This window comes from Carica papaya, chromosome 8, assembly GCF_054855325.1.
Source record: "Carica papaya isolate Zhongbai chromosome 8, ASM5485532v1, whole genome shotgun sequence".
In the NCBI taxonomy this organism is placed as follows: Eukaryota; Viridiplantae; Streptophyta; class Magnoliopsida; order Brassicales; family Caricaceae; genus Carica; species Carica papaya.
In genome coordinates this window covers 1,397,376-1,423,352 of record NC_142316.1, presented here as the reverse complement: position 1 = coordinate 1,423,352, position 25,977 = coordinate 1,397,376, and the positions used below count along the sequence as shown (strand labels likewise).

Genomic DNA, 25,977 nt, shown 5'->3' with positions numbered 1-25,977 from the left:
GTTTTTTTTAATCTCTTTCTACAATTTAAAGTCTCTTTTTGATAATGTAAATATAAATGTAAATGTAAATGTATATGTAAATACAAATATAAATTATATACACTTTTGTAGAATTATATATATAAGCAATTTAATATTATTTACATGTTAATGTTTATAATTTGATTGTGCTTGAGTTCATGTATGTGTTTGAAATTGTAGGATGTTGATCTATTACCTATATATATATACATATATATATATATATAGAAATTCTAGAGAATGAAATATGGGCCAAAATAATTATTGAAAGAAATTTAAGGAAAATAATTATGAAAATGAAATATATATATATATGTGCATAGTATGAAATTTTAAAATCAAAATTTATAAATTACAAATAAATTTGTAGAATTATATTACAAAAATGGATGTGAAAATAGAATATTAAGAACATAGAATTTTTGAATAAATAAATATAAAATATTTCATAATTATTTGACTAAAATTATCGAATTAATTTAAATAAATATATTTGCTTTAATTTAAATTTAAAATTTCAAAAAATATAATTCCAATATAATATATATATATATATATATATATACACACGACTGGACCAAAATAGACTACAAATGGATAACAATGAATGCGAAAACGATGAAGATATCATAAATATTCGCGCACATGGAAAGGAAAGTTGAGATTCTCGGCAAATGTTGGCTTGTGTCAGTGGAAAGACTTGAGAGGTTATCGCCATGGACGATCTTCATTTCTGATCAACCCGGAGATAGATATAGAGAGAGAAAAAAGGAGTAAAAAATTCCAGTCATGTCTACAAGCTCAACTGATTCGTCGCTTCCAATTCAAAGGTAAAGCCTCTTAGCTGAGTATATACGCTTTTCTTTTTTGTTTTTTTTTGTTTTTTACTGTTTAGACTCTGTAAGCATAGGTCTTCCTGTTGATGTTAATCAAGTTCGAGATCAAAGATTTAGTCGCTCTGTGTAATTCATATTAAAAAAAAATTTAGATCTAATGTTTTCCTTTAGCACTTGTTAGTGCTAATTTTGTGCTTCTTTTGGTAAAATATAAATGGAAAAGTCGTTTGGATATGAAAAATGAAGGAAGGAAAGCTTCCATATGTATAATATTCTGCTGCAAAATTTCTAATCGGCGGCGGGAATTTGCTATGTTCTGGAAAGTTAAGAGCAATAATTTCAGTGAATTTCTTTAATTTTTAGTGATGTTGACTCCAATTTTGTAACTTTCTATGGGAAATTTGCTACTCTTGAATTTGGGATAAACCTGGATTATTTCTTTCTTTGGCATCACAACCTAACAAACGACTTCATAAATCTTACGGATTTAATTGCAGTACATGAACAAGCTATTGAGAAAATTCGCATGATAATTTATTTAGTCATGATTGATGTCAAAACTGAGATTACAGAGTTCGTAATATGTGTAATTAAGTCGTGCTAGTGGTGAAGTTAATAAAAAGAACTTAAGCTATAAATTAAATCCTAATACTACTTAAGACTAATATTATTCATATTATAATAACTTGTAGATTATTTTGGAAACTTTTTGCTAATCCATTTACAGATTCTAAGTCAAGACTATGTTACATCATTTTCTTGTGATTGGAGAGGAATTCTTACAGAAGAGGTAAGACAGAGTTTTAAGCTTCCCAATAAAAAAATTAAAAAACTCTGCCCTTGATCATTCTTGATTAAAGCGAGAAAAATAGAAACAACAAGTGTGAAACCTTTTTGGTAGGTTGAAATCAACAATTAGGGAAATCAGTGTTTCACCATCCTTTAGCTTAATCTCTGTAGAACTAAGTGTTGCCTTAGCTTCCTGTTGGTGGAATATATATAGAAGTCTCTTTAGGTGAATGATCTTGAGCACTTAATATCTTTGCTTTGATGAGCTACTGCGTGATTCTTCTTCCTGGTCCTCCAGTCCTTCATCCTTCACCTTGGTGATAAGATTATGAAATATAGTGACTTGTTATTTCCAAAAAAACAAAAAAAAAAAAAAAAGAAATTTAGTGACTTGTGAAATTTGGAAATTTTCAGCAACTTGGCCAGCTTATCCTGTAAACATTTTTTAAAGTTCTTCACAAGATCATTTATTGTATTTCCTGGCGTTTCCACTTTAGTGCTCAAGGTGTTAAATTGTGCTTAAAGTTTGTTTTGGATTTAATTCACTGTTAGTCATCATCGTCTACTATTGAGAAGCTGTAAAACCAAAGGCACCTGTCAGAACCTAATCTTGACTTGGGAAGGAAACAAAGGAAGAGAAAGGAATTTACAGAATGGAGAATCTGGAGAAATATTGAAAAGAAAATGAATTTTAAATATCATTAATTTATCTTGGATGACGAACAATTAGACACTATAGCTTGTATAGCTGTTAACTAATCACTGAACAATTCAATTGCTCTTAGCTTCTGTATATTGAATTTGGTTAGTCTAGTCACTTATTTCTTTGTCACTTTTCTTTCTCTCGCTTCCCTGTCTCTCTCAAGGTTATTAGGGAAGGTGGCACTGGTAACTGGTGGAGCCTCTGGCATTGGAGAGAGCATTGTGCGATTATTCTACAAGCATGGTGCAAAGGTTTGCATAGTTGATGCGCAAGACGACCTTGGTCAAAATGTCTGCAAATCTCTTGGTAGTAACCCGGATGTATGCTTTTTTCATTGCGACGTCGCAGTAGAGGATGATGTTTGCCGTGCAGTTGACTTTGTGGTTAACAAGTTTGGTACACTGGATATTATGGTGAACAATGCTGGTATATCAGGCAATCCATGCTCTGATATTCGGAATTATGATTTATCAGAGTTTGAGAGGGTTTTCGATGTAAATGTAAAGGGTGTTTTCCATGGAATGAAACATGCAGCTCGGATTATGATTCCACTAAAGAAAGGTACAATCATTTCTCTTTGTAGTGTTGCTAGTGTTATAGGCGGCATAGGCCCACATGCATACGTAGGGTCTAAGCATGCTGTTTTGGGGCTCTGCAAGAACGTTGCAGCTGAGCTGGGAAAATATGGTATACGCGTGAATTGTGTTTCACCTTATGGAGTTGCAACAGGATTGGCTTTGGCTCACTTGCCAGAGGATCAAAGAACTGATGATGCATTGGCAGGTTTCCGTGCATTTACTGGAAAGAACGCTAACTTGCAGGGCGTGGAATTGACATCTACAGATGTGGCTAATTCTGTTCTTTTCCTGGCAACTGATGAAGCTAGGTATGTAAGTGGAGCTAATCTCATGGTTGATGGTGGCTTTACATGCTCAAATCACTCACTTCGAGTCTTTCGATGAAGAGTAATATTCAGGAGCTATTATAAACTCCTCATTTTGGTGGTTGTCTCAAGCATCTATGAAGGGGGTATCTCCGTGGGGACTTTGTGGCCTTTTGACTCTTAGGAGTACTGAATGCAAGGAAATGTTACCGTAGCTACATTGTCTTTTTAATCTTTGAATAGCTAAGATTGTTTTGTATTAATCTAAAGGCTGCAAATTCAGAGTAATTACCTTGTGGCAGCATCCAGTGATGCAGTACTAGCCTGTTTGCAGAATTCAATAATAGGTAAAGAGGGCCAATTGGGGATTTGAACGTTGTGTGGATCTGTTTGTGAATTGAACTGGAGGTTTACATGACATGTATGGTCATGTAATTGCAATGGATATGAAATAAATTTTACTATCATGCAGGTTCTGAATTAGCTTCATTTATTTCAAGCACTCTTTATCTTCTGTTACATTCCATGATTCTTGCTGAGTAGTGAAATCTCCTGTCTCTAAACTGTGTTAGGGAGAGCTTTTGGGATACAGGGCCTCTCTCTGTCTGTATAATTACTAGTGAAATAATTACAGAAGAGTTTTTGATGACAATGTGGAAACAAAATCTGAGAATCAGATGGAGTTGGAGAAGCAAAATGTGATGGGATTTAAATTGAACACCACACCAGAATACTACACTGTAAAACTTTTCAAGAAGAAAGGAAAAAAAGAGCTTACACATAAATGATCTGGCCAACATTCAATAGACTCTCATGAGGAACATAAAACATTGCACTGTTCTCCCTGCACATCTTCTTGAGAAACGCATACATATAATCAATAGCTATCTTCTTAAAAATATTTGAATCCCTCCGTGCCTTCACTACCGTATTCCCGAGTATATGGACAACTCCAGCATCTCTAGACCTTTTCAAGAACTCTAATTCCTCCTCTTCAATCTCCCGAATGGCCCGCCCAGAAAGAGATTCGGAAGGCACAATTGATTCATTACAAGCACTTGGTAAGTCTACATCGTGGGACGTAGTACTGCAATCATCAAAATCTGAATCTGAACCTCCATCCATTAAGGACTCAAGCTTCACAAACCTGAAGAGGTTGTCAAGGAGCTTAGTCTCAAACTCATCATCTTTCTTCTGATGATCATTATAGCCGTATCTTGCAATGCAACGGAACATATGGAATTCCTTGGGTCCGACTCTGGTTACTATGAATCTCTCACCTTCTGGGACGATGTAGACAGGAACATATTTGACACACACAAAAATTACAACAGAATGGATGGCAGGTAAATTAGTGATAAGATGAGAAAAGATGTGTGGTATTCCACTGGCTAGCTCAGTGTACATGAGACCCATGCCAGGAACCCTGGCAAGTCCTAAACTAGGGCCAAGTCCTAAAATCCATGCGGTTGAAATCTTACTATGCACTTCAGACTCGTAGCGTAGTTGAGCGCCATAATTCCAAATCCACATGACGATAAAGAAGGCTGCTGCAATCACCAGGGGTACCCATCCACCTTGATTAACTTTAAAGAGCACTGCAGAAAAATAGGTACCCTCTACCGCTAACGATAACACAGTGAATATTAAAACAAATATCCAATGCCAGTGCCAGACTAACAGCATGATTAAAATAATAAGAAATGTGGTCATCAGCATCACTGCCACCACTGCAGTTCCTGCCATACATGAAAAACCAGTTTTATGTTGATGTTAAAGAAGATGATCAAGACACATATAACTAGCTTTTCCATTAATAATTTAAAGTAAAACCTACTTCACACGTTGTGTCATGCAGGCTATATTTGAAGAATAAAAAGGAAAAAAAATAGAATCAAATGTAAAAGATATAGGAGAACAGGGTGAAAAAAGCATGGGACAAGTTAATGAAGTTAACAACTTCAAATATGCTTACCAGTAGCATTACCAATTTGGCTTTGGTTTTTGAATGTAGCAGTTACACCAACACAAAGAATCATAAGGATCCAATTCATATCTGGAATGTATATTTGGTTATGGAACTTATTTGACGTATGCAAAACTTTAACTCTAGGAAAATAGCCCAGTGCAAGAGCCTGCTTGATCAATGAAAATGTAGCACAGATTGTAGCTTGACTTGCAGCAACAGCAGCTGTAGTAGCAACAACCAGCATTGGCCAATAGAACCCATCTGCAGAAATAAATACTTTTGTGACACTTTTCTTTAATGAAATTGATCAATAATTCATAATCCAAAGTTGAAATGTTTATAGTAATGAAATAGGAAAATGCATCTAGTTGATAAACAAACCTGGAATAGAATGATAAAAGGAATTATCTACATGATTTGAGTTTTGCACAAGGTAGGCAGCTTGTCCAGAATAGGCAAGGAGGAGGCAGGGGAAGACAATAGCTGTGAACGCGATTTGTATGGCTGGTACTGAAATATTGGATAGGTTGACAAAAAGGGCCTCAGTTCCTGTAATTGCAGTGAATACTTAGAAAAATTTAAACTAATCAGGCCATTGTGTTAGTCCAATTAACCAACTCGAATACTGGAAACAAGTAACTAAAATTTGATCAAATATGTTAAAGAGCATAGAATATATTTTCCTATGTACTTCCTTGTATCTAATGAGGGGAATGTGGTTTTCTGTTATATAGCTTTTCTTGAATTGGTATAGGGGTGTGTTGATGTTTATCTCAAAAAAAAAAAAAAAAAAAAATTGCGGTGTATTGATGTGGGACTATCTTATCTAGTGTTAAGTCTTTGGCATTTTTGTTGTCGAATGTTTAGAATTATGTTTCCTATCCAATGTTGTTTAATTTCCAATGGTTTTTCAGATGATGTTGCTTGTATTAGTGGATAAGCTTTATTAAGAAAGGTTAATGTCGACTTTAGATTGCTTATGTAAGAAAGTATCTTTCTTTTTCCTTTCTCTTTTCTACAGTCCTGGACAGCTTGAAGGAAGTTCATCTGTGTTTTCATTTAAGTAGCAGACTAATGAAATTCAGTTCAGTTTTTTCTGCTCCAGATTTTCATCTTTTCTTCGTCAAATGTCAACAAATGGTTTCAGAGCTTTTAGCTCTTAGAAAGGGGACCAAGAAAGAAGGAAACCAGCTGCAAAAACTGAAAACCAACAACAAAGGAACAAAATAGCCTCCAGCAGTTCAAGCTCTTCCTCACCTCCTATCCTCAATGGCGAAAACTACCAGCTGACTGTTAGAATGAAGGCCTTGCTGAACAAACCTTTGGGAAGCTGTGGAATTTGGTGAAGACCCTCTTCTCTTGAGAGTGAAATTCAACGGTTGCTCAAATGAAGACTAGGATGCCCTAGTCTAAGATGCTCAATCATCCTCCTCGAGTTCCAGTTCTGACATGGACAACAAAGTTCAAACAAATGACACAATAACTATAATCTTTACTAAGTTTACTCAATGATAAGAGATTACTGGACAGTTCGGGAACATGAAAAATAAAATCTACATTCCTTGACATTTTGATTAAGCCTTTCCCTGCAATTGGTGGCTAGTTGGGAAGATGAAGAATAAATTAAAATCTATATTCCTTGACATTTTGACAAGGCCTTTTCCTGCAATTGATGGGAAACTGCCATTTTCAATTGTAACTTTTTACTACCAGAACTAGGGAAATATTGCCAGAAAGTTAGAGGAAAGTGGTCATATGGAACTTCGCAGTCCTGTAATCTCTATTTTTGTCAGTTTAAATTGGCTTTAATTGCCCTAAAATCTTACACTATATTGGAGATTACATCTCAAATTACTGACAAAAATTCTAACAAAAAAATTCTGTACAAACTAATGGAGAACTTCAGATAATCCAGATCGCCTACTATTTCAATGGCAAGAACTATTTGAATTAGTTTCAACTGATTTGGACCATTCTAAAGGAAAAAAAAAAGTCAGTCACATTCTGGACACACTGCGAAAACAGGAGACCCAAATTTTGATGCATGAGATGAAGATGATTGAATGATAATAACTTGGCTCTGGAATTTAGTGACACTAGAGATAGGCAATACTGTTATGTTCTTACCCGTCATGAAAGAAGTGCAGGATTCAATCAGAGAAGCCTACTCCAAGGTAAAAGATGCAACTCAAAGCTATTTTCTGACTGTAAAAACTTGGTAAACAAAAAAAGAAATAAATCGATCAAAGAGTACACCGACCTATTAAAAAACTGATGGCAGAAACTTGATCAATATCACTGCTTCACTATGAAAAATAGCAAAGATGCCGCTACCCGGAAGAAGATGGTAGAGAAAGACAGAGCATATCAAGTTCATGTTAGGACTTAGTGAAGAATGTGATCAGGTAAGAACTCAAATCCTGGGAAAAGAAGAGATACCATCTTTGAATGAGGTAAAATCCCTGGTTCATGCCAAAGAAAGCACGAGGAAATTATGGTAGAATCCTGCATTACTGACAATTCAACAATGGTAACTAAAGGCTCCAAACTACATTAACAGGGAAAAGTCGAGTAAAAATGAAACTTCAGCAGAAAATAGGGACAATTAATGATGTACTTTATGTAAACTCCATGTGAAGTTCACTACCTTGAGCAAAGACTGGGGATACAAGAACAATTCGCAGAAGTCGTACCGACAAAACCCGTGCAGTTAACAGCAAGAAGAAGAGATACCTACTGATATAAGTGAATTCAAGGTTGAAATTGAATGGTTAAAAAGTAGGCCTGAGGACCAAGAGAAGCCCACAGGCAAAAGTCTGTCAAGTAATGTTTTTTCACTCATATGGTTTAAATACCTCAGATACACCATTTGAGAAATCATGGAATATAAACTCAGGGGCATTGATCATAAAACCAATTCCTCAAAATATTTTTACACATATTCCCCATGCCCAAGTAGTAGAAAAATTGTTAATGTAGAAGAATGTTTAAACACTATTCCAGGATTCATGATTTAAGCTGATTGATATCAATGAGGATCCTAATGTTACAAGGGTTGCAAATGAAGGAAAATCATTGGAGAAATCCGAATAATCTAGGAGATTGGTTGGAAAATTGAAATAACTTGCTGTGACTCGTCTAGACATTCATAAACACAAAAATAAGTATTCCATTAACAATTTAAATTACCTCACACTAACTCTTTTAGACACCATTTGCTATGAGTGTTGTGAGTGAATTTATGGACTCACCTTAAACTAGTAACTGGGAGGTCATTCCATGCACCTTGAGGTATCTTGAAGGTACAATGAGTTATGGATTACTTCATAAGAATCATGGCATACTTTGGTCGACGGATACACAGAGGTTTATTGGATTGGTAATCTTTCTTATTGTAGATACATTACAAGGTATTGTACGCTTTTGGGTGGTAAGCCAGTGCCTTGGAAAAAGAAGGCTAGTTGCCAGAAATATTGACTATTCCAAACCATGTACCCCACTGCTTAATTATTAATTTTTTTTAAATACAAGAGAAGTAATATTATTCACAGAAGTACCAAGAGAGTACCGCTCATGTACAAAGCATACTTACAAGTCAATTAAGTGGTCTATAACCCACCCAAAATTATCCCAATTTTTGATGTCATGACTTAACAAAATAGAATTAAAAGTATAAATACATCTATCTTTAATGTTTGTAACATTAGTCTCAGTGCCCTAAAAAACTCTTGCATTTCTTTATTTCCACACAACTCAAAAAATAGTTAGTGGAATAAGGAACAAATATTTTTTCTTCTTACAATAACCTGGCCAAGTCCACAACTCTTTACTCAAATTTTCAGCCATTACCCAACTTAGGCCCAGCAAACCCAAAACAGAATTCTAGATGCTGTAGGTCGTCGGGCATCACAAAAGTAGATGGTTGCATGTCTCCTCTTCCGATTTGCAAAGGTAGCATCTGTTAACCATGGTATTACCTCTTCTTTATAAATTAATATAAATTAATATTTATATTACGACCTTTGTTTTCCAGAATTGCAACCCGCAGAGTTACTATGATAGTCAAATAGGGATCGATATTGCTTAAACCCTAATTTTTCACAAGATTATTAAGCACATTGAGGTTAATTACCAAGAGCCTTTGGTTTTGGTGGTACCTATTTTTGGTCAAAGCATCATAGGTTCGATATCCATATAAGAAAACAGCGATAGCCCTTAACCAAAAAAATTGTTATTTATACAAAAAAAAATTTTTATATAATGCGATTCAAACTACTCATGATGTCAAAATACAAGCTAGCCAATATGTTCATAGAATCCTTAGGGGAGCTCTTGTGATTTTTATTTCTTACAGGTTTGGTGCATATAATATATGCTTTAGTTTTATGAGTGCTAGAAGATATACTTTGCAATATAGGTTTAATTCATTTACAGCTTTTTTTTTTCTTGGCATAGAGATCAATATAAACACTCACGTATCTTTTCTTCAAGCAAATAATCAATTGACCATAATTTCAATAGAAGAAGCTGAAAATATACCTGTAATACTGAGCATTATGCCACCAAGTGAGATGAAATTCTCTTTCCCTCCTCTTTTCATATATCGATACATGTAAACAGGTGAAAAAGCTTTTAGAATGCCACTGTCATATTTCCAAATGTTGAATATGCCAATTCCTCCAATTAACAGAAACCAAGTTAGCAGAATTGGGGAAAAAAGCCTGCTAACTTTATCAATACCGTGATGCTGGATGCTGAACAAAGCAATTAATATCAAAACAGCTACAAGTACAACAAGCTCTGTGACACAAAAAACTAGCATTAGTTGAACCATATCGTATTTACTGGATGAAAGAGAAACAGATGAGGAAGGCTAATACCATCACTTATCTTCGGGTAGACTATCTTTATCCCGCCAACAGCTGATAAAACTGGCAAAGATAATAAAAGTCAAAATGCTTTTTGGAACCTAGACCAACAGTTTCAGATGCATTCATAATTACTGATAATTTGTTAGTTTTAGGACATAAATCAAGCTCAACAAAATAACATTACAAAAGTAGACATTTATTATCCAGACAATTCCAATTCGTGAAGTCTTATGCAGTGAGTTCCAATAACAACAAAATCAAACAAGAGTTCATTCTACTAGAATTGTCAGGTCATATTAACTACTTTACATACAGGTACAGCAAAAATATTCAAGGTGAGTTTATTAATTGGACTAGTATGCTATTATAACCTTACAGGAGATTGACATGTGGAGATAGAGATCTAATGATGCAAAATTACAAGAGTAGTATTAAGAACTAGCTCAAATGGAGGAGAGATAAGGGTTTTTTAAATTATTTTTCTGCTTTCTATTTTGTTTGCTGTTATGAATTTGAATACTAGAGAATATTTTCTGTTATTTAGTACAGTACTAGAATATGGTGATGACCGCTACAAAAGTTAAGAACCTACTAGAAGGACATCAGCCAATATAATGATAGGTTGTACCCTGCAGGAGATATGAAAAAGAATATTATTATCAGTTATTCTTTTTCTTTTATTCTCTCTATTCTCCCCATCTCCTTATTTTTATTCTTGTTCTTCTTATATCTCGATATCACCCCTATAAGCCAGTGCCCCAAGAAAGGTCCTAAATGAACACCAAATGTCAAACAATTGTGACAACCACTGCCAAACTAACTTAGATAATGTCACTACTACACGAGCTACACTACCAACACTCCTGTTGTACACTGTGACAATGTAGAGCTACTTACTCTTTTGCAAACATATCTTCTATAGGATGAAACACCTATTATTTGATTGCATGCAATGGGTTCCAAGATTGTTGTTGAAGACAGCCACACCTTTTTGTGGGGGCATGTTGAACATGGAGACTTGGCATTTAAATCAAGCTCATATCATCAATTGAAATATGTAGACAGTATTTTAAATTAATACAGGTGTTAAAAAAACCCCAAGAATTTTCAACATTAAGATGGAAGGAAAAAAGCTCTACAAGTTCAATAAATAAGCAAAGCATACCTGATATTGCTGGAGTAAGAATTCCATCACCAATCACCATGCAAGAGCCAACAAGGACAAGAACAAGAAGTGCATTCTTTGCACACGCATGTCCCTCCAACCATCGCTTGGTCTTTGCAGCAAATGAATTTTCACTGAATCTAGAACGGCTATACGTTGTTAGCTTCTCATCAACTTGGTCTCTGCTAGGAATGATCCCTATATTTGCATGCCGAGAAAGTAAAGAATAAAGAGCAAATGTTCCACCTGCAGTACAAGAATATATAACTCTCATGTATGACTTTTAACGAACATCATGATGCTTCATTAGCAGTACATTGACAGTAATTTGAAAGGAAAAGAAGTATTAGACCAACCAGGAGAAGTGAATGATAAACCACATTGAAGCAATAAAGGATGTGTGATTTATCAGTGTAGAAGTAGCTATATCACTAGTTTAAGTTTTAACTAGTCAATAGATGTTTGTTTTGCAGTCTCCATTTTGTATTTTTCCTAAAGACTGTAGCAAACCTTATATTGGATAAATTTCTAGGCCGTAATTAACTTTATATTCAACGACATTCTACCTTCAATGTTGTCTTAACTTCAAAACCTTTAGCTCCTTTTGACACAGTAACCTCATCACATATATTCTATCTACAATGAGATACAAAGAAGTGGAAAAACAAAATAAGAATCTCAAGATGCATGATAAACTCAGAAAACATCTTATAGATAAAAAAACAAGTATTCATACATCTTCACAGACTGTTCCCAGAAGAATGTGGTTTCACCGTTCATCTTGTGAGATGTGCCACAACCTCAAAAGAAATTTCATTGCCTTTCCCTCTTCATTATGAAGAGAAATATTTAGAATATTTGTTCTTGAAAAAATAAGACAAGATAGTGATTAAAATCAATGTTTCACTAAAAATTGATGCTTGTTGAAATTTATCACTTTAGAATTGGGCAAAACTGCATGTCCAACAATTTTAACCATGTATCGAGTATGAAGATAGGAAACTACTCAAACCATATTGGCACTAGTGGCTCCTATTTGGTGTTTACATCCACCACAAGAGATTCTTTATATTAAACACAGGTTAAGTTAGATTTCTACTTCAGAATTTACCTTGACCATTGTCGTTTGCTCTACAGACAATGAAAACATACTTTAACAGTGGGATGAGAATGAGGGAGTATATAATCAATGACAGAGCTCCAACGATGTCCTCCCGATTATCAATTCCGTCAGGAAATGTATTGTAGAAAACATATAAAGGAGATGTGCCTATATCTCCATAGATGGCCCCAAGACTCTGAAACGCAAGCCGAATTACCAATAGAGTTGACATTTTCTGAGGAAAACAAATGTTAATCCACCGGTCACATAAACTGTTGGATAGTCCTGATTAACTTACATAGGCATATTCCCATGAAAAGGAAAAATTTACATAGGCATGTTTGCCTTTCACAACTCTTTTGTTGTCTAAAATTAATTTTAACTACACATATAGGATTTATAAATTGAAAACTTGAATGAGGAAACATCGTAAACTCCTCTCAACATTTTGATGTCTGTCACTCTTACTAACTGCAAATCCCTAGGGGCAAGTAGGAGCAAAACTAACAATAAAAGACTAATGGTTGAAAGCAGGATAATAAACTGGCTGTTGAATAAGCCATGATTTATTTATCTGCATCCGTGTGCCTGACCAAAGTGGTCTATGTGTATATTTGAGAAAAGAAGAGATACAGGAAGGAAAGTAGAGAATTATCATACCTTTTCCTCATACACAATCTTAAGCCGCTCAGTTTCTGCTTCCATTTGCTTATCCCAAGCCCATACATCATTCTTCTCATCAGAAGCATAACTATTTTCAAATGAAGCCATCTTCTTCTCAGTTCAATTAAATAATCTGTTCTCCACCAAGTAAATCTTATTGTATTCCCCCCAGTCAGGTAGTAATGTTGAAACTTGCAACCTCATACCAATTTCCTGATCAAATAATTTCATATCAGTTATAAATATCTTATTAACAGATTATGGAAAACCAACAGTTCCCTTTACAATTGCTAATCAATCACAATAGCTGAAAATTAACTATTGAAGCTAATGAATCTTAGCTATCCTTGCCATCAACATGAGCATGTAGTTTCCATGACCCTACTTCAATCTGATACTTACTAAAAACTTCTCATTTTGGCTGAGAAAACTTCCTGGAAAGTTTAAAAAAAGTTGAAACCAAAGCTTGAAACGGCAAGCAAATTAACCATGAACCTAAGCTTGAGGAGAACCCATTAACATAGTAGAAGATGCAATATCTCAAACACCTCATTTGCAGAAACAGGAGACACACAGATGCACAAGGTACATTCTCTTAAATTAAGTGAAAGACTTCAAAAAAAAAAAAAGAAGAAGAAGAAGAAAAAGAAGAAGCTTTATCATCTCCTACCATAAATCAGTGAAGAACGAAATTCCCAATCGTTCCCAGATCAGAGACGCTCCTAAAAATCAAACCCATCTATACAGTTCTCCTACAAACCCATTAACCAAAATCATACGAAAAACAAACCCCATTTCTCCTTTTTTACTTCGAGGAAACAGAAATGAATCAAAAAAGAGAAAAATTTAGGTTCAAAGGAAACAGAGTGGAGAAAGAAGGAAGAAATCTGTCATTTGCAGAAGAATGAATAGATGGAAACGCAATCGACTGGCATGCATGCAATCCTTGGAGGTGGTTTCATCATAAAAGAAAATTAATAAATCCTCAGATCACCATTAAAAATTATATTAAACATAACTGAGTGATATTCTTTGGAAATCATCCATACGTTTAACCATTTATCATTCTGAGCGCATTTTTCTCCGAGTTTAACGACAGCATAATTCATGTCTTTTTTTCTTTGCTTGAATTAATGAAATATTTATATATACACACATAAATATATATATATATATATATAAGCAACTCTGCACATGAAAAAATAATGGTTTTGTCATAACAACTATACATGTTAAAAAATCTGAATAGATTATGATTTTATGTAAGTGAAAAATTAAACACTTTGAAATTGTAAAAACAAAAATGTTATTTAGAAAGGAGAAAACTAAATATAAAGTTATTCATTTGCTTAGGAAATATTTCATAATACTTTGACTTTTTGTGTTATTTTTAAGTGTAAATTGTAATTTCTGTAGATTCGAGGCATTAATTTAGACGTCACGAGATATTATTTTTATTAGAATCATAATAATTCGTTGGAACAAAATTCAACTTAGTAATTATCATCTCACTTATATACTGATGAATTATCATTTAAATTTTTTAAATATAACATTATAAATTGATTTTCGTCGGTTCATAAAATTTTCATAAAATGACGAGATTTGCATACTAAATAAATTCGTGATTACCCGATAAATCTCTAAGATGTTAACCACTAGAATTGTGTTAGTGGTATACTATTATACAGACGAAGTAAAGTAAGTATATACATTAAATTTAATACTAAGTTTCTATTATTAGACATAATCTTTATTATTTTTTTTAATTTTTATAATTATATAAAAATATTAGAAATTTAAATGTTAAATTATAATTAAGAAATTTTAGAACTAGATTTGGAAATAAAAAAATAATTTTGGATAAACAATATAATAATAATAATAATAATAATAATCACAATCACAACTTAATCAATTATGTGTTTGAAAAATACCAATTAAAAAATAATTATAAGATTCAAATATTATAATTACATTTAATTATTACAAATTTAATATCATCAAAATAATAATTTACAATAAATCAACGAATTTCTATTGCTCTCCAAAAAATTGGTTGTATCATTTTATATGTAAATATATATAAATATATATATATATATATATATACATACATATTGTATAAGTGGTGAAACGTGTTTCATGGCCTCTACGAATATTTTTTTTTTCATTATTATTATTATAAATTATATTAAAAATCAATAATTAAGAAAGGTAAAAGGTGGGCCAATTTAGCATCTTCACTTTCTTTTTTATTATATATATTTTTATAAATAAATTAAGAGGTGAAAATCGTACTTAATTCATTCCCTAATCCAGCTTTTAGAGCTAATTAATTATTCCCTAGCATTAATTAACAATTAATTAATGGAGTTTAATACTTACTAAAAATGTGATTTACATGTCTTAATTAAATTAATCACGAGGACTAATTATTTTGTTCATGTTTCCCAGCACTCTTACAGCGTTCGGAATCATATCTTGCAAAGATTGGTTTACACTCATATTCCAGATTCTTATATATGTGCTATAGCTGTATGGATGAGCACAAGTCCCGTCATCTAATATTCTTTAAAGTTATATCCGTATAATGAAATATACACGTAAATATTATATGTATGTATGTGTATGTATGTATATATATATATATGTGTGTGTGTGTGTGTAAAGGACAGCAAGAGTTGAGAGGAAGCAAAGCTTTGTATGTTTTGAGATGGAAGAACCTGCAACAGCAGCTGCAAAGAGAGATAAAGATCACCCCCCAAACAAGTTTCGTGGATCATCAGGTTCTGCTATAATTTCTTTGTTTTTTCTCCTTAGCCATATACATATACACATATACATACATATATATATATATATAGTTTATGTGTGTGCATGGAAGAAACCTCTTGTTTTTTTGTTCTTTTTCTTTATGGAATATGTTGGTGCGGATATGTATACAAAGCATATACAATTAAGTCCATGTCTGAAGTATTTTGAACTGAAACTGGTTTAAATGGCTATTCCAATATATATATATTACAGGGACGAGGTCAAAGTGTGTTCAGTTTCCAAGCTGTTGTAAAAGAACAAAGAAAAAAGAATTTGAATTCAATCAAAGAGGAAAAACATTCAACCCTATGTAAGTTGTTTCAAGCTTCTTTCTTTCTATAATAAATCTAGATAGTCATGTACTTTTATTATTATATACAAAATTTCTACTATTAAGTAAATATTTTTTTTAATAAATTATATTATTTCGAATATTTTTTTAGTAAATTATATTATTTCGAATTTTTAAAAAAAATAAATTATGTTTTTACGAGTATTTTTCATAGTAAATTATGTTATTTCGAGTATTTTGTTTTAATAAATTATGTTATTTGCTTGTGTTATTTCGATTATTATTTTTTTTAGTAAATTGTGTTATCTGCATGTGCTAATCGTATCAATAATTTTATATCGAGAATACTATAGATTTGGATCCTAAATTATATGTCTCGATTTAAAAGTTGCATTATTTTTATATATTATCTAATTAATGATGAATTAGTTTTCGCTAAAAAAAAAATTAATCTAAGTCGTATACACATAATACCCTCATATATTAAATGATAACTATTATAAACATAAAGATCAAAATTTTAAAAATCAAAATCAGACTTGTTCGTATTTAATTTGGTCCAAAAGCTTTAGATCTAATTGCTTAAATTTGTTCTATGTAATAGAAATATTTATTACCTTAATATAATACAAATACAATAAATATATATTTTAATTTTAAATTTTTTTTATATTTAATTCAAGTCATATTTTATTCTGATTTCTTTTATAACAAGTGGAAATTTTATGTAATTAAATATATAAATATGAACAAATTTTATGTATTATATAATTAAAATTTTAAAATTAATTGGTAATTAAATACAAATTTAACATGTTTTAATTTAATTTTTTTTATTTTATTTTTTTGCAGGATTCGCACTCTTCTTTGTTGTGTGCTTTGGGAAGCATGTTTTGATCCGGGCACCAAGACCATCCATCAATAGACTACTCAAGAACAAAATAAGAAAAATTTTGAATTTATTTGGAGTCTGAAAATCTGAATGTTAATTCTATTTAAGCTTTCAATTTGAATGCATGTAATAAGTATTGATTAAATAAAGAGTTTTTTTTTTTTTTTTTTTTTTGTTAAGAGATGAAATGTAACGTCCTGAGTCCGAAAACTAGGTTCGGATGGATGAAATTTATTTTTTTCAAATAACAATAATGTGTAGTGTTTAATTTTAATTATTTTGTTTTTGAGATATATGTATTTTGGACACTTTTGAAAATAATTTTAGAAAGTAATGTCAAACTGAAAATAAGGGAGGACTTGTTTGAAAAGAAATTTAGAAAGGAAGGATCGATTCGCGAAAAGGAAGAAACATGCCACGTGGACGCCTAGTCAGCAGCATGACAAATCACCGTACGCCGCGTGGCGGACACACCAACACGGGCTCCACGTGGGAAGCCACGCTGGCAATCTGCACGTTAGGCCGATCGAACAGCTCGAGGTCGCGCTCACGAATGGCTCAGATCAATTTTTTGAATAGGCTCGATCGTACGACTCGCATGTCTTCAATTGAATGATTCAGATGCATTTCTTAAATAAGTGCGATCGGACGGCCTCTGTTGCATCATGTGGACCAGCACGGACGACCCTGATTGAAAAAAGAGAGATATTTAAACCTCTCTTACTCGGCTCCTTAAAACCCTAGTCGATGCCCTAACCGGAGAAGAAGAAGAGGGGCGGCCAGAGGAGAGCTCAACCACCGGAGAGACGTTGTCGCCAACATGCCACAAACCTAAAACGTGTCGGTACCTCCTCATAAGATAGATCCTCCTGGAGTGAAGGGGGCTCGTGAGACAAGATATGTGAGAGGTCCGAGTTGTACTTGCGTAACATGAACACATGAAATACATTATAAACCCTAAATAACTCTGAAAGTAGTATCAGTTTGTAGGTGGCTGTACCAATTCTGTCTAAGATCTCAAATGGTCCAATAAACTAGGGAATTTAATTTTTTCCTCTTGTCAAATCTATTGATTCCTGTGAAATGAGTGATCTTGAGGAACACTCGATCACCTTTCTCAAATTTCAAATTCCTCTTCTGAGTGTCCGCATAACTCTTCTGTCTGCTCTGAGCTGTCTGGATGTTCTTCTTGATCTTAACTATCTTAGCTGTAGTCTCCTCCACAAGATCTGCGCTGAATAATTTTCTATCACTAACCTATTCCCAACAGATCAGCGATCTGTATGGGTGGCGATATAATGCCTTGTACGGAGCCATGCCGATTCTTATCTGTTAGCTGTTATTGTAGGCGAACTCTATTAAAGATAAGTAATCATTCCAATTACCTCCGAAGTCTATAACATAAGTTCGGAGCATATCCTCTAATGTGCGAATCGTCATCTCTGGTTGTCCATCTATCTGAGGGTGGAATGCGGTACTAAAAAATAGTTTCGTTCCCATGGCTTGCTAAAAACTAAGTCAAAACCAAGAAGTGAACCTAGCGTCTCTATTGAATACTACTGTCACTAACACTCAATGTAACCTGACTATCTCTCGGATATACATTCTTATTAGGTTATCCAAGGAGTCTGTCATCTTGATAGCTAAGAAGTGAGAAGACTTAGTGAGCTAGTCGACAATTACCTAAATAACATCATGTCTTGAGCATGCCCTTGGTAACCCTGTCAGGAAATCTATTGTGATATGTTCTCATTTCCATTTTGGGATCGATAATGGCTGAAGTAGCTGGCTTTAGCGTTGATGCTTTGCCTTAACCTGTTGATATACTAGACATTTGGAAATAAAATTGGCTACCTCTCTTTTTATCCCGTTCTACCAAAATCGGGGTCGCATACTTTCACTCATTTTAGTACTTTCGGGATGCATAACGAACTTTGAGGTATAAGCCTCTATCATGATGTTCCTTTTTAGTTCATTGTCATTTAGAACACACACATTGTCTTGAAATCTGAGCAATCCATTGGTAAAGACTCAAAATTATAAATTTATTCCCTGTTCTACATCATTTCTGAGAGCTAATAGGGGGGAATCGGTGGATTAAGCTTTCTTTATTTTCTAGATCAATTCAGGTTGAACATTTAGGTGGGCCAAACTGTAACTCTCTTCAAGGAGTGGATAATAGCGGCAAGTTCTAAGTCATGGGTGGGGTAGTTTTTCTCATACTCTTCAACTGCTTGGACCCATAGGGTATAACCTTCTCATGCTGCATCAGAATACAACCCAACCTTAGGTAGGAGGCATCACTATAAACTGTATATCTGCTTATCCCACTAGGTAAAGTCAATACGAGTGCAGTAGTCAACCGCTTCTTGAGTTCTGAAAAGCTCTTTTCACAGTTCTCGTTCCACTCAAACTTAACATTCTTCTTTGTGAGCTGGGTCAAAGGAGCAGCTAAGATAGAAAATCCTTCCACAAACCTATGATAATAACTTGTCATTCCTAAAAAACTACAAATCTTTTTAACCGAGGTCAATTTCTCCCAACTAAGCACTGCCTCAACTTTTTCAGAGTTCACTAACACTCCATCCCTTGATATGATGTGTCATAGGAAGGTAATTTGCTCGAGGTAGAACCCCACACTTACTCAATTTTGCATACAACTTCTTTTCTCTAAGAACCTGTAAAACCTGAGTCAGGTGGTGAGTACGTTCCTCTCTGCTTTTTGAATAAATTAGGATATCATCGATAAATACAATGATGAATTGATCTAAAAATTATCTGAAAACCTTGTTCATCAAGTCTATAAAAATGGCTAGTGCATTTATTAGTCCAAATGACATGACTAGGAACTCATAGTGTCTGTACCTAGTTCTGAAGGCTGTCTTAGAAATGTCCTCTATCCTGATCTTTACCTGATGGTAACCTAAACGCAAGTCTATTTTGGAGAAGATTTGGGCACCCTGCAACTAGTCAAAAAGGTCATCGATCCTAGAGAGGGGGTACTTATTCTTGATCGTGACCTTGTTCAATCCCTTGTAGTCAATACATAACCTTAATGTCCAATCCCCTTTTCTTGCAAATATGACTCCAGCACCCCAAAGGGAAACACTATGTTGGATAAACCCACTATTCTGCAATTCATTGATATATTTTTTCAGCTCTTCCATTTCAACACGACTCATGCAGTAAGGGATAACCGAGATAGGCTAGGAGCCCGACTGAAAATCTATGGTGAATTCAAATTCTCTGTCCACTAACGGTCTGGGAAGTTCATCAGGAAATACATTTAGAAAGTCTCGAACTACTGGGATCTCTTGAATGTAAATTTTTTTCTTAGGTTTTCCTAGTATAGAGAAAACAACCAAGTTAAAATACTTTATAATAAGAAAATTATCATGAGGGAATAATATTTAAAATTTTCATTAACTTGTAAATGACTCTTCATTAGGAGGGTTGAATACAAGTTTCTTATAAAAATAATTTATAGTGGCGTGATACGTTGCTAACTAGTTCATTCTTAGGATTACATCAAAGTCCTCTATATCAATCTTTATTAGATCCACACTTAATTTCCTATCTATTGTGTTTATGATACAAGCTTTGTATTTAACCTCCCCTAGTAGTATCCTACTCCCAAGAGTAGAAACAAATAACACAGAATCAAGTCTTTCAGGTAATACATTGAAGTTTAATGTAAAAGTATGTGAGACAAATGAATGTGAAGCACCAGTATCAATCAAAATATTTGCAAGGTGATTACAGATAGTGTACGTACCCTATATCACTTATGGGTTGACTTCAGTATCCTGCTGAGTGAGGTTGTAAGCTCTGCCCTAGATAGGGGTATGACCTGGTTTTGATTTCGTGAATAGTCTCTCGCGTAGTGTTGGGCACTCCCACATATGCGGCAAGTGTTGTTGAGGCGATAGTAGGGTCGGTCCCCATGATCCTTGCCACAGTGTTGGCAAGTCCTACCGTGTCCTGTTATCAAAGCTTAAGTCACTGGCCTAAATCTCATGTTCTGCTGAACTGGTGCAATGGATGCTGGTCTACGGTGTGAAATTGGGAGTCTGAAATTTTTCACTATTGGAGGAAAGATGCGAATATTCCTCTCTACTAGTTGTGTCTTGGCTAGAACGGTTGAATAAGTACTAAGCTCATACATGTACAATTGTTGTCTAATCTCAGGACGAATGCCCCACTCGAACTTTCTTGTCTTCCTACCTTCATCCATCACGCTCTCAGAAAAATACTGGTCCAACTCTAGGAACCTTTGGACATATTTTGATACAATCATATCACTCTAGATTAGGTGTGCAAACTTTATTTTCTTCTTATGCTGAAAGTGCTCTAGGAGATACTCTGTATTGAAGACTATTGAGAACTGTTCCTAGGTGATTAGAACGGGCAGGGTGGCTTACTTGAGCTACCACTAGCGACATGCTTCTCTCACAAGTATGTAGGTGGCAAATACAATTTTCTATTTGGGAACCACCCCAAGAGTCACGAAAGTTTTTTCTATCTCAGCTAATCAGTACATGGCCTCTTAAAAAAAGGATGCTCCTAGAAAAGTAGATGGGTTTAGTCTTTTGTACCTTTCAATGTAGCTTGCATCCATCATGGGTGGAATAGGGTCCCGTGTTAGAGGAACTGGATTATGCTGGGGAGGGACCGGGTGGTCTTGTGGCGGTGCCAGATTATATGGTAAAGGCACTGGATTATATTATAGCGGCACCAGATGATGCAGTAGAGGCACCAGATTGTACTGTTGTGGTGCCGGATAGTACGGTAGAGGAGTAGGGTTATACCGAGGTGGCTCTAGATCTTTCTGATGTAAGGGTGGCTCAAACTGTGGTAGCGGGAGAGGGTCAGGTAGCTCCCTTCTTTCTTCCAAGGCCTACTAGGCAGCGATGAGTTTTTCTAACATCTCAAAGAGTCAGTCAACATCCTCTCAAAGTAAACCCTCCCAGACTGCTCAGTTTAGTGGGGGTCTTCCTCTTCTCATCTATATGTACCTACATTTCACAAAGAATGGTTGAACGATAATTCGTATTTGGTGTTTTTTAAATCTTTGTGTAGGGAATAGTTATGAGAAATGCGACTCTGATACCAACTGCAAAGGTTCAGAACTTAAATAGAAATAAATTTATAAATTAAATACGGAAATGATTAATAGAGTCGGAGTTTACATTCCTTACATAATAATTTAGAATGTCCAATAGGGATATGAAAATGTCTATTCTAAAAGACAAACAGAAATTAAAGAAATAAAATGAAAAGTGAATAACTAAACATTTTAGGACAACCTTCACTAGCATTTGAAGGGAGTTCAGGTAGTGAACTACTCACAACTCTCTTGTTCATCGAGATCTGGATCTTGAGTCTCTTGATCTGAAATAATTAATAAAATGGTGAACTACATTAGCCAAGTAAGAATCACACTAATCACAGATACGAAAAACTGAAAATTGATAAAAATTAGAACAGTTACTAATGAAGCCCTTGTTTTATTTAAATATATTTAAACTTGAAGACATTTATTTAATACTTACCGTAACGAGTTTTTCAAAGACAACCTATGAAGACTCATATTCATACATTTTTTTTTTATTTTCACATATAAGAGAACAAGAGACGATAGTTTTTCTTTCTTACCTCCTTACTGGTACCTATGGGAATCTATAGGGATGTCTCCCTACCCGAGAACCCGATATCAAATTTAAACAATTAATCGGTCGTCCCCATACTCTATCTGATAATGGTAATGGTGCCAAATATTTCATCGCCTTGATACCTCGTTCGGTATGAGGGTGAACCATATCTCCTAAACCTTTCTAGTAAGGGACTTTTCAGCCATGTCCGACTGAGGTAAGGTTCACAGTAGGATTCTCTATGTACGGGACTCGTCTGCCCTTTTTTGAGTATCTAGTAAATCTTTCACATACAGATTTTCATCAACAAAACAACCAACCATGCAATATCAATATCTCATTGTAAATTCATATATTAATAAAATGACATTTAAGCAAATAGTACGATTTCATACCTCAACAATTAAGAAACGTAATTGAGATATTTATTTCAAATTAATGAATCAAATAAAGATCACGATTAAAAAATAAATAAATGAGAAAAATAATTTAAAATTAATAATTTTAATCATACGGTTGATTAATCAAGTAAATAGAACAGTACAAAAAAATAAATGAAAAATCAAGATAGTTGTGAACTAACTGGTTCTGCCTCCACTAGTAACATATAATTATTTTTTTAGGATTTTCTAATTTTTTATAAAAATATGAAATTATACATCGTTAAAGTTCAGTTTACTATAACGAAGAATAAGGTGAGGGATCCTTACCCAGATCGGTGTTTTGAGACGTTGAGTTGTCTACTATGCCTCCTATCGAGTACTGAATTTCTTGAATTTTTTCTGTGAAATTCAAAACACTCATCACATACCTAAAAATACTTCAGAAATTCAAAATCGGTGTTCAAAACTCATTCCTACCAATTTTGGAGTTCCAGCACGATGGCACCGCCATACTCCGGCGCCGGCTCTGCCGCCCATGGTGGCAGTTTGCCTCAGCCTGGTCAGTTTTGGCCGATTTGGGTCGTATCCCTGTAGAAAACACGTTAAGGGCCTCGGTTAGTCAGGAAATTAAAAAAAAAACCAAACCTATCAGCAGGGGGGACCTCCGGGTGCGGCAGCTCCACCGATCCTCCTTCGCGGTCGAGGTTCTTTCTTTGGCTAACTTGCATAGAAAAGGAAGGTGAACACAATAATAAAAAATCACGTGAAATAAAAATCAGAAAGGGGCTCATCGGAGAGATTTTTGAGTTTTGGGTGCGGCGGCTTTATCAAGCTTTGCCCGCAGTTTCTAGCTCACCCGCCGTCTATTTTGCTCCAATTTGGTCACAGGGGTGCTGGAATCAAATTCAGAGCAGGTAGGGGGAAGTTTTACTTTTTTTGGCAATTGACAGTAGCTCTGGTGCGGCGGCAGTCGGCGATTGGCCTCCTTCTCCAACATCTGGTTCTTCTTCTCCAGCGGGGGCTAGCAATTAAGGTTCGAGTTCCCGTGTGATTTGAAGTATTTATACCCATCATGTGTTGATTTGGATCGTCCATTGTGATTAAATAGAAAATAAATCTGGGTCATCCATCACGATTTGATCTCGATCATCCGATCGAGCTTAATGGGAAAACAAATTCGGTTCGTCCACGTGTGCGGGATCAATCCTAGGCTTTTCTGATCGCGAGGCACGTGGATCACCCACATGGTCTCCTGCATAGCACCGACGTCAGCGTGCCTTACCATGCAGCATGCTCCGATTTGTCAGGATTTCTGACTGGGCGGTCCTACATTGTCGAACTTTTTTTTTTTTTATATTTTGACCCCCTATTTTTAATATTTCTTTTAAAAACACTCATCGAACCTAAATTTTTATTCTTTTTTTTCAAAATTATTTTCAATTACATCCCTAACCTATTTTTTTCAATAAATTCAATAAAATAAAATAAAATTAATTTATAAATAAATTTTTCTTTATTTTTAAATTGCCAAAATTGATCTCGTGCCAAATTCTGGGCTCGGGTATTACATTATTTTTAGTCGTATGAGATTGGGAAGTCTCATACCAGATGGGGTTGGAAGTTTACAAGTTTTATTCATACCGGATGAGGTATTGAGATTATTTCTTTTGGTTGTGGTGCTTATTACCGAACGGGATATGAAGATGACTGATTTAATTACAATGAAAGTTAATATATCCACGTGTAACGGGGATCCTTATAGACACCGATAGAAGAAGGTAAATTGATAGAGTATCGATAGATATTGTAAGGAATCCGACTTTGGAAAAGTAGTGAAGAGTTAAATGTTATATCTCTGTTGAAATGTATGTTATTAGATTGTTATTCTGATTTTCATCTTAATGTATGACATTTGAGAAGATTACAAGTTAGGGGAGAAAATACTAATGTTTTCAGTGAAATGAGCAATGAATGCATTAGTATTTGGGTTTTGTTAAAAGTATGCGCCATTAGTCGTTTTATATTTTCTATAACTCTTTAATTTTCTGTGTTAGTGATAAAACATTGATATTCTTACTGAGCTAATGTAACTCACATCTTTCTTATTAATCATTCCATATTAGGACGACTAAGAACCAGATCCTGAATAGTAAGATACCAGCTAAACAATTATCTCTTCCACTTCGTCGACTTTAAATAGAGATTAATTACATTTATTGTTAATATTTTTCTATTTTAAGTTCTAAAGTATTTCCATAGCCCCCTATTTGGGCATTTTAAGTAAATTTACAAAAAATGTAATCTTTAAATTTTAATTCTTCCACTAAATAAAAAAGTTCAATATTTTGAAACATGTTGGAACTTGGCACATAAGGTTGCATTATCCTTTTTGTTTATCCAGGGTCCATATATAATGTTGTTTTACATTTTAATGTTTGGCAAATATGTTCCATATCCGGGGTCACGTGATTGAACACCAACCTTATATTTCGAAATATATATGATATAGAGAACACTCGATGAAGGTTTAAAATTGACAAGGACATATTAAGGAGAGATATTGTCCCTTTCATGAAAGTTTATCCAAAAAGTACATTTATCTCCTATCATTTTGGGAGCTCAAGAACAAAATCATAAGAAATTTTTGTATTATTCTCTAATAATTAAGCTTTATAAAGGTATTCATTGATTTAATATTAATTTAAATAGTTATATAAAGTTGTTTATTTATTTAATAAAGAAGATATAAATATATATATATACATATGTAACAGCCCCGGAAATTTATAATGGAATGTATATTAAAAATATCAAATGCGGAAGCGAAGTCAAAATTTGAATAACATCCCTTACACCAAAACCAAAAACGTGCTCACAAAATATAAAGGATCAAACTACCTAAGGGAGAAAACTCGAAAGTAAAAACTTCGAATGTGACTA

At 34.1% G+C, this 25,977-nt stretch overlaps 2 protein-coding genes and 1 long non-coding RNA gene across 6 annotated transcripts; 2 read left to right on the top strand and 1 right to left on the bottom strand.

Annotated features, from left to right (window-relative positions):
• The first annotated feature begins 601 nt into the window (after positions 1-601).
• Positions 602-3,708, top strand: ABA2 (NAD(P)-binding Rossmann-fold superfamily protein). The gene is made up of 2 exons (XM_022043845.2): positions 602-851; positions 2,513-3,708. Exons 1-2 carry the CDS (start codon positions 811-813, stop codon positions 3,309-3,311), a joined length of 840 nt encoding a protein of 279 aa, XP_021899537.1. The 5' UTR covers positions 602-810; the 3' UTR covers positions 3,312-3,708.
• A 178-nt stretch (positions 3,709-3,886) lies between these two features.
• LOC110815842 (potassium transporter 11-like) lies at positions 3,887-14,137 on the bottom strand. Of its 4 annotated transcripts, none has more exons than XM_022043834.2 (9): positions 14,052-14,137; positions 13,000-13,215; positions 12,349-12,574; positions 11,238-11,483; positions 10,082-10,132; positions 9,741-10,001; positions 5,583-5,750; positions 5,208-5,462; positions 3,887-4,971 (listed from the first exon to the last, which is right to left on the bottom strand). In XM_022043834.2, exons 2-9 carry the CDS (start codon positions 13,108-13,110, stop codon positions 4,007-4,009), a joined length of 2,283 nt encoding a protein of 760 aa, XP_021899526.1. In that variant the 5' UTR covers positions 13,111-13,215; positions 14,052-14,137; the 3' UTR covers positions 3,887-4,006. The 4 variants fall into 4 exon arrangements, with proteins under 4 accessions (XP_021899526.1, XP_021899519.1, XP_021899502.1 ...); XM_022043827.2 differs by having other exon boundaries at positions 14,022-14,113; XM_022043810.2 differs by lacking the exon at positions 14,052-14,137 and adding an exon at positions 13,673-14,015.
• A 1,451-nt stretch (positions 14,138-15,588) lies between these two features.
• LOC110815891 (uncharacterized) lies at positions 15,589-17,277 on the top strand. Its single transcript, XR_015813944.1, has 3 exons — positions 15,589-15,791; positions 16,033-16,129; positions 16,964-17,277. It is a non-coding gene; the product is annotated as an uncharacterized LOC110815891 (long non-coding RNA).
• Positions 17,278-25,977: the final 8,700 nt, after the last annotated feature.

Bases quoted from the DNA above. Each gene is read 5' to 3' on its own strand.
- LOC110815842 (XM_022043834.2), bottom strand. From the start codon at position 13,110: ATGGCTTCATTTGAAAATAGTTATGCTTCTGATGAGAAGAATGATGTA. The intron at 10,133-11,237 runs GTATGCTTTGCT...TATCTTTGCCAG, and splicing joins TCTTACTCCAGCAATATCAG to TTTTATCAGCTGTTGGCGGG. The intron at 5,463-5,582 runs GTTTGTTTATCA...TTATTTCTGCAG, and splicing joins CTTTTATCATTCTATTCCAG to ATGGGTTCTATTGGCCAATG.
- ABA2 (XM_022043845.2), top strand. From the start codon at position 811: ATGTCTACAAGCTCAACTGATTCGTCGCTTCCAATTCAAAG. The intron at 852-2,512 runs GTAAAGCCTCTT...GTCTCTCTCAAG, and splicing joins TCGTCGCTTCCAATTCAAAG to GTTATTAGGGAAGGTGGCAC.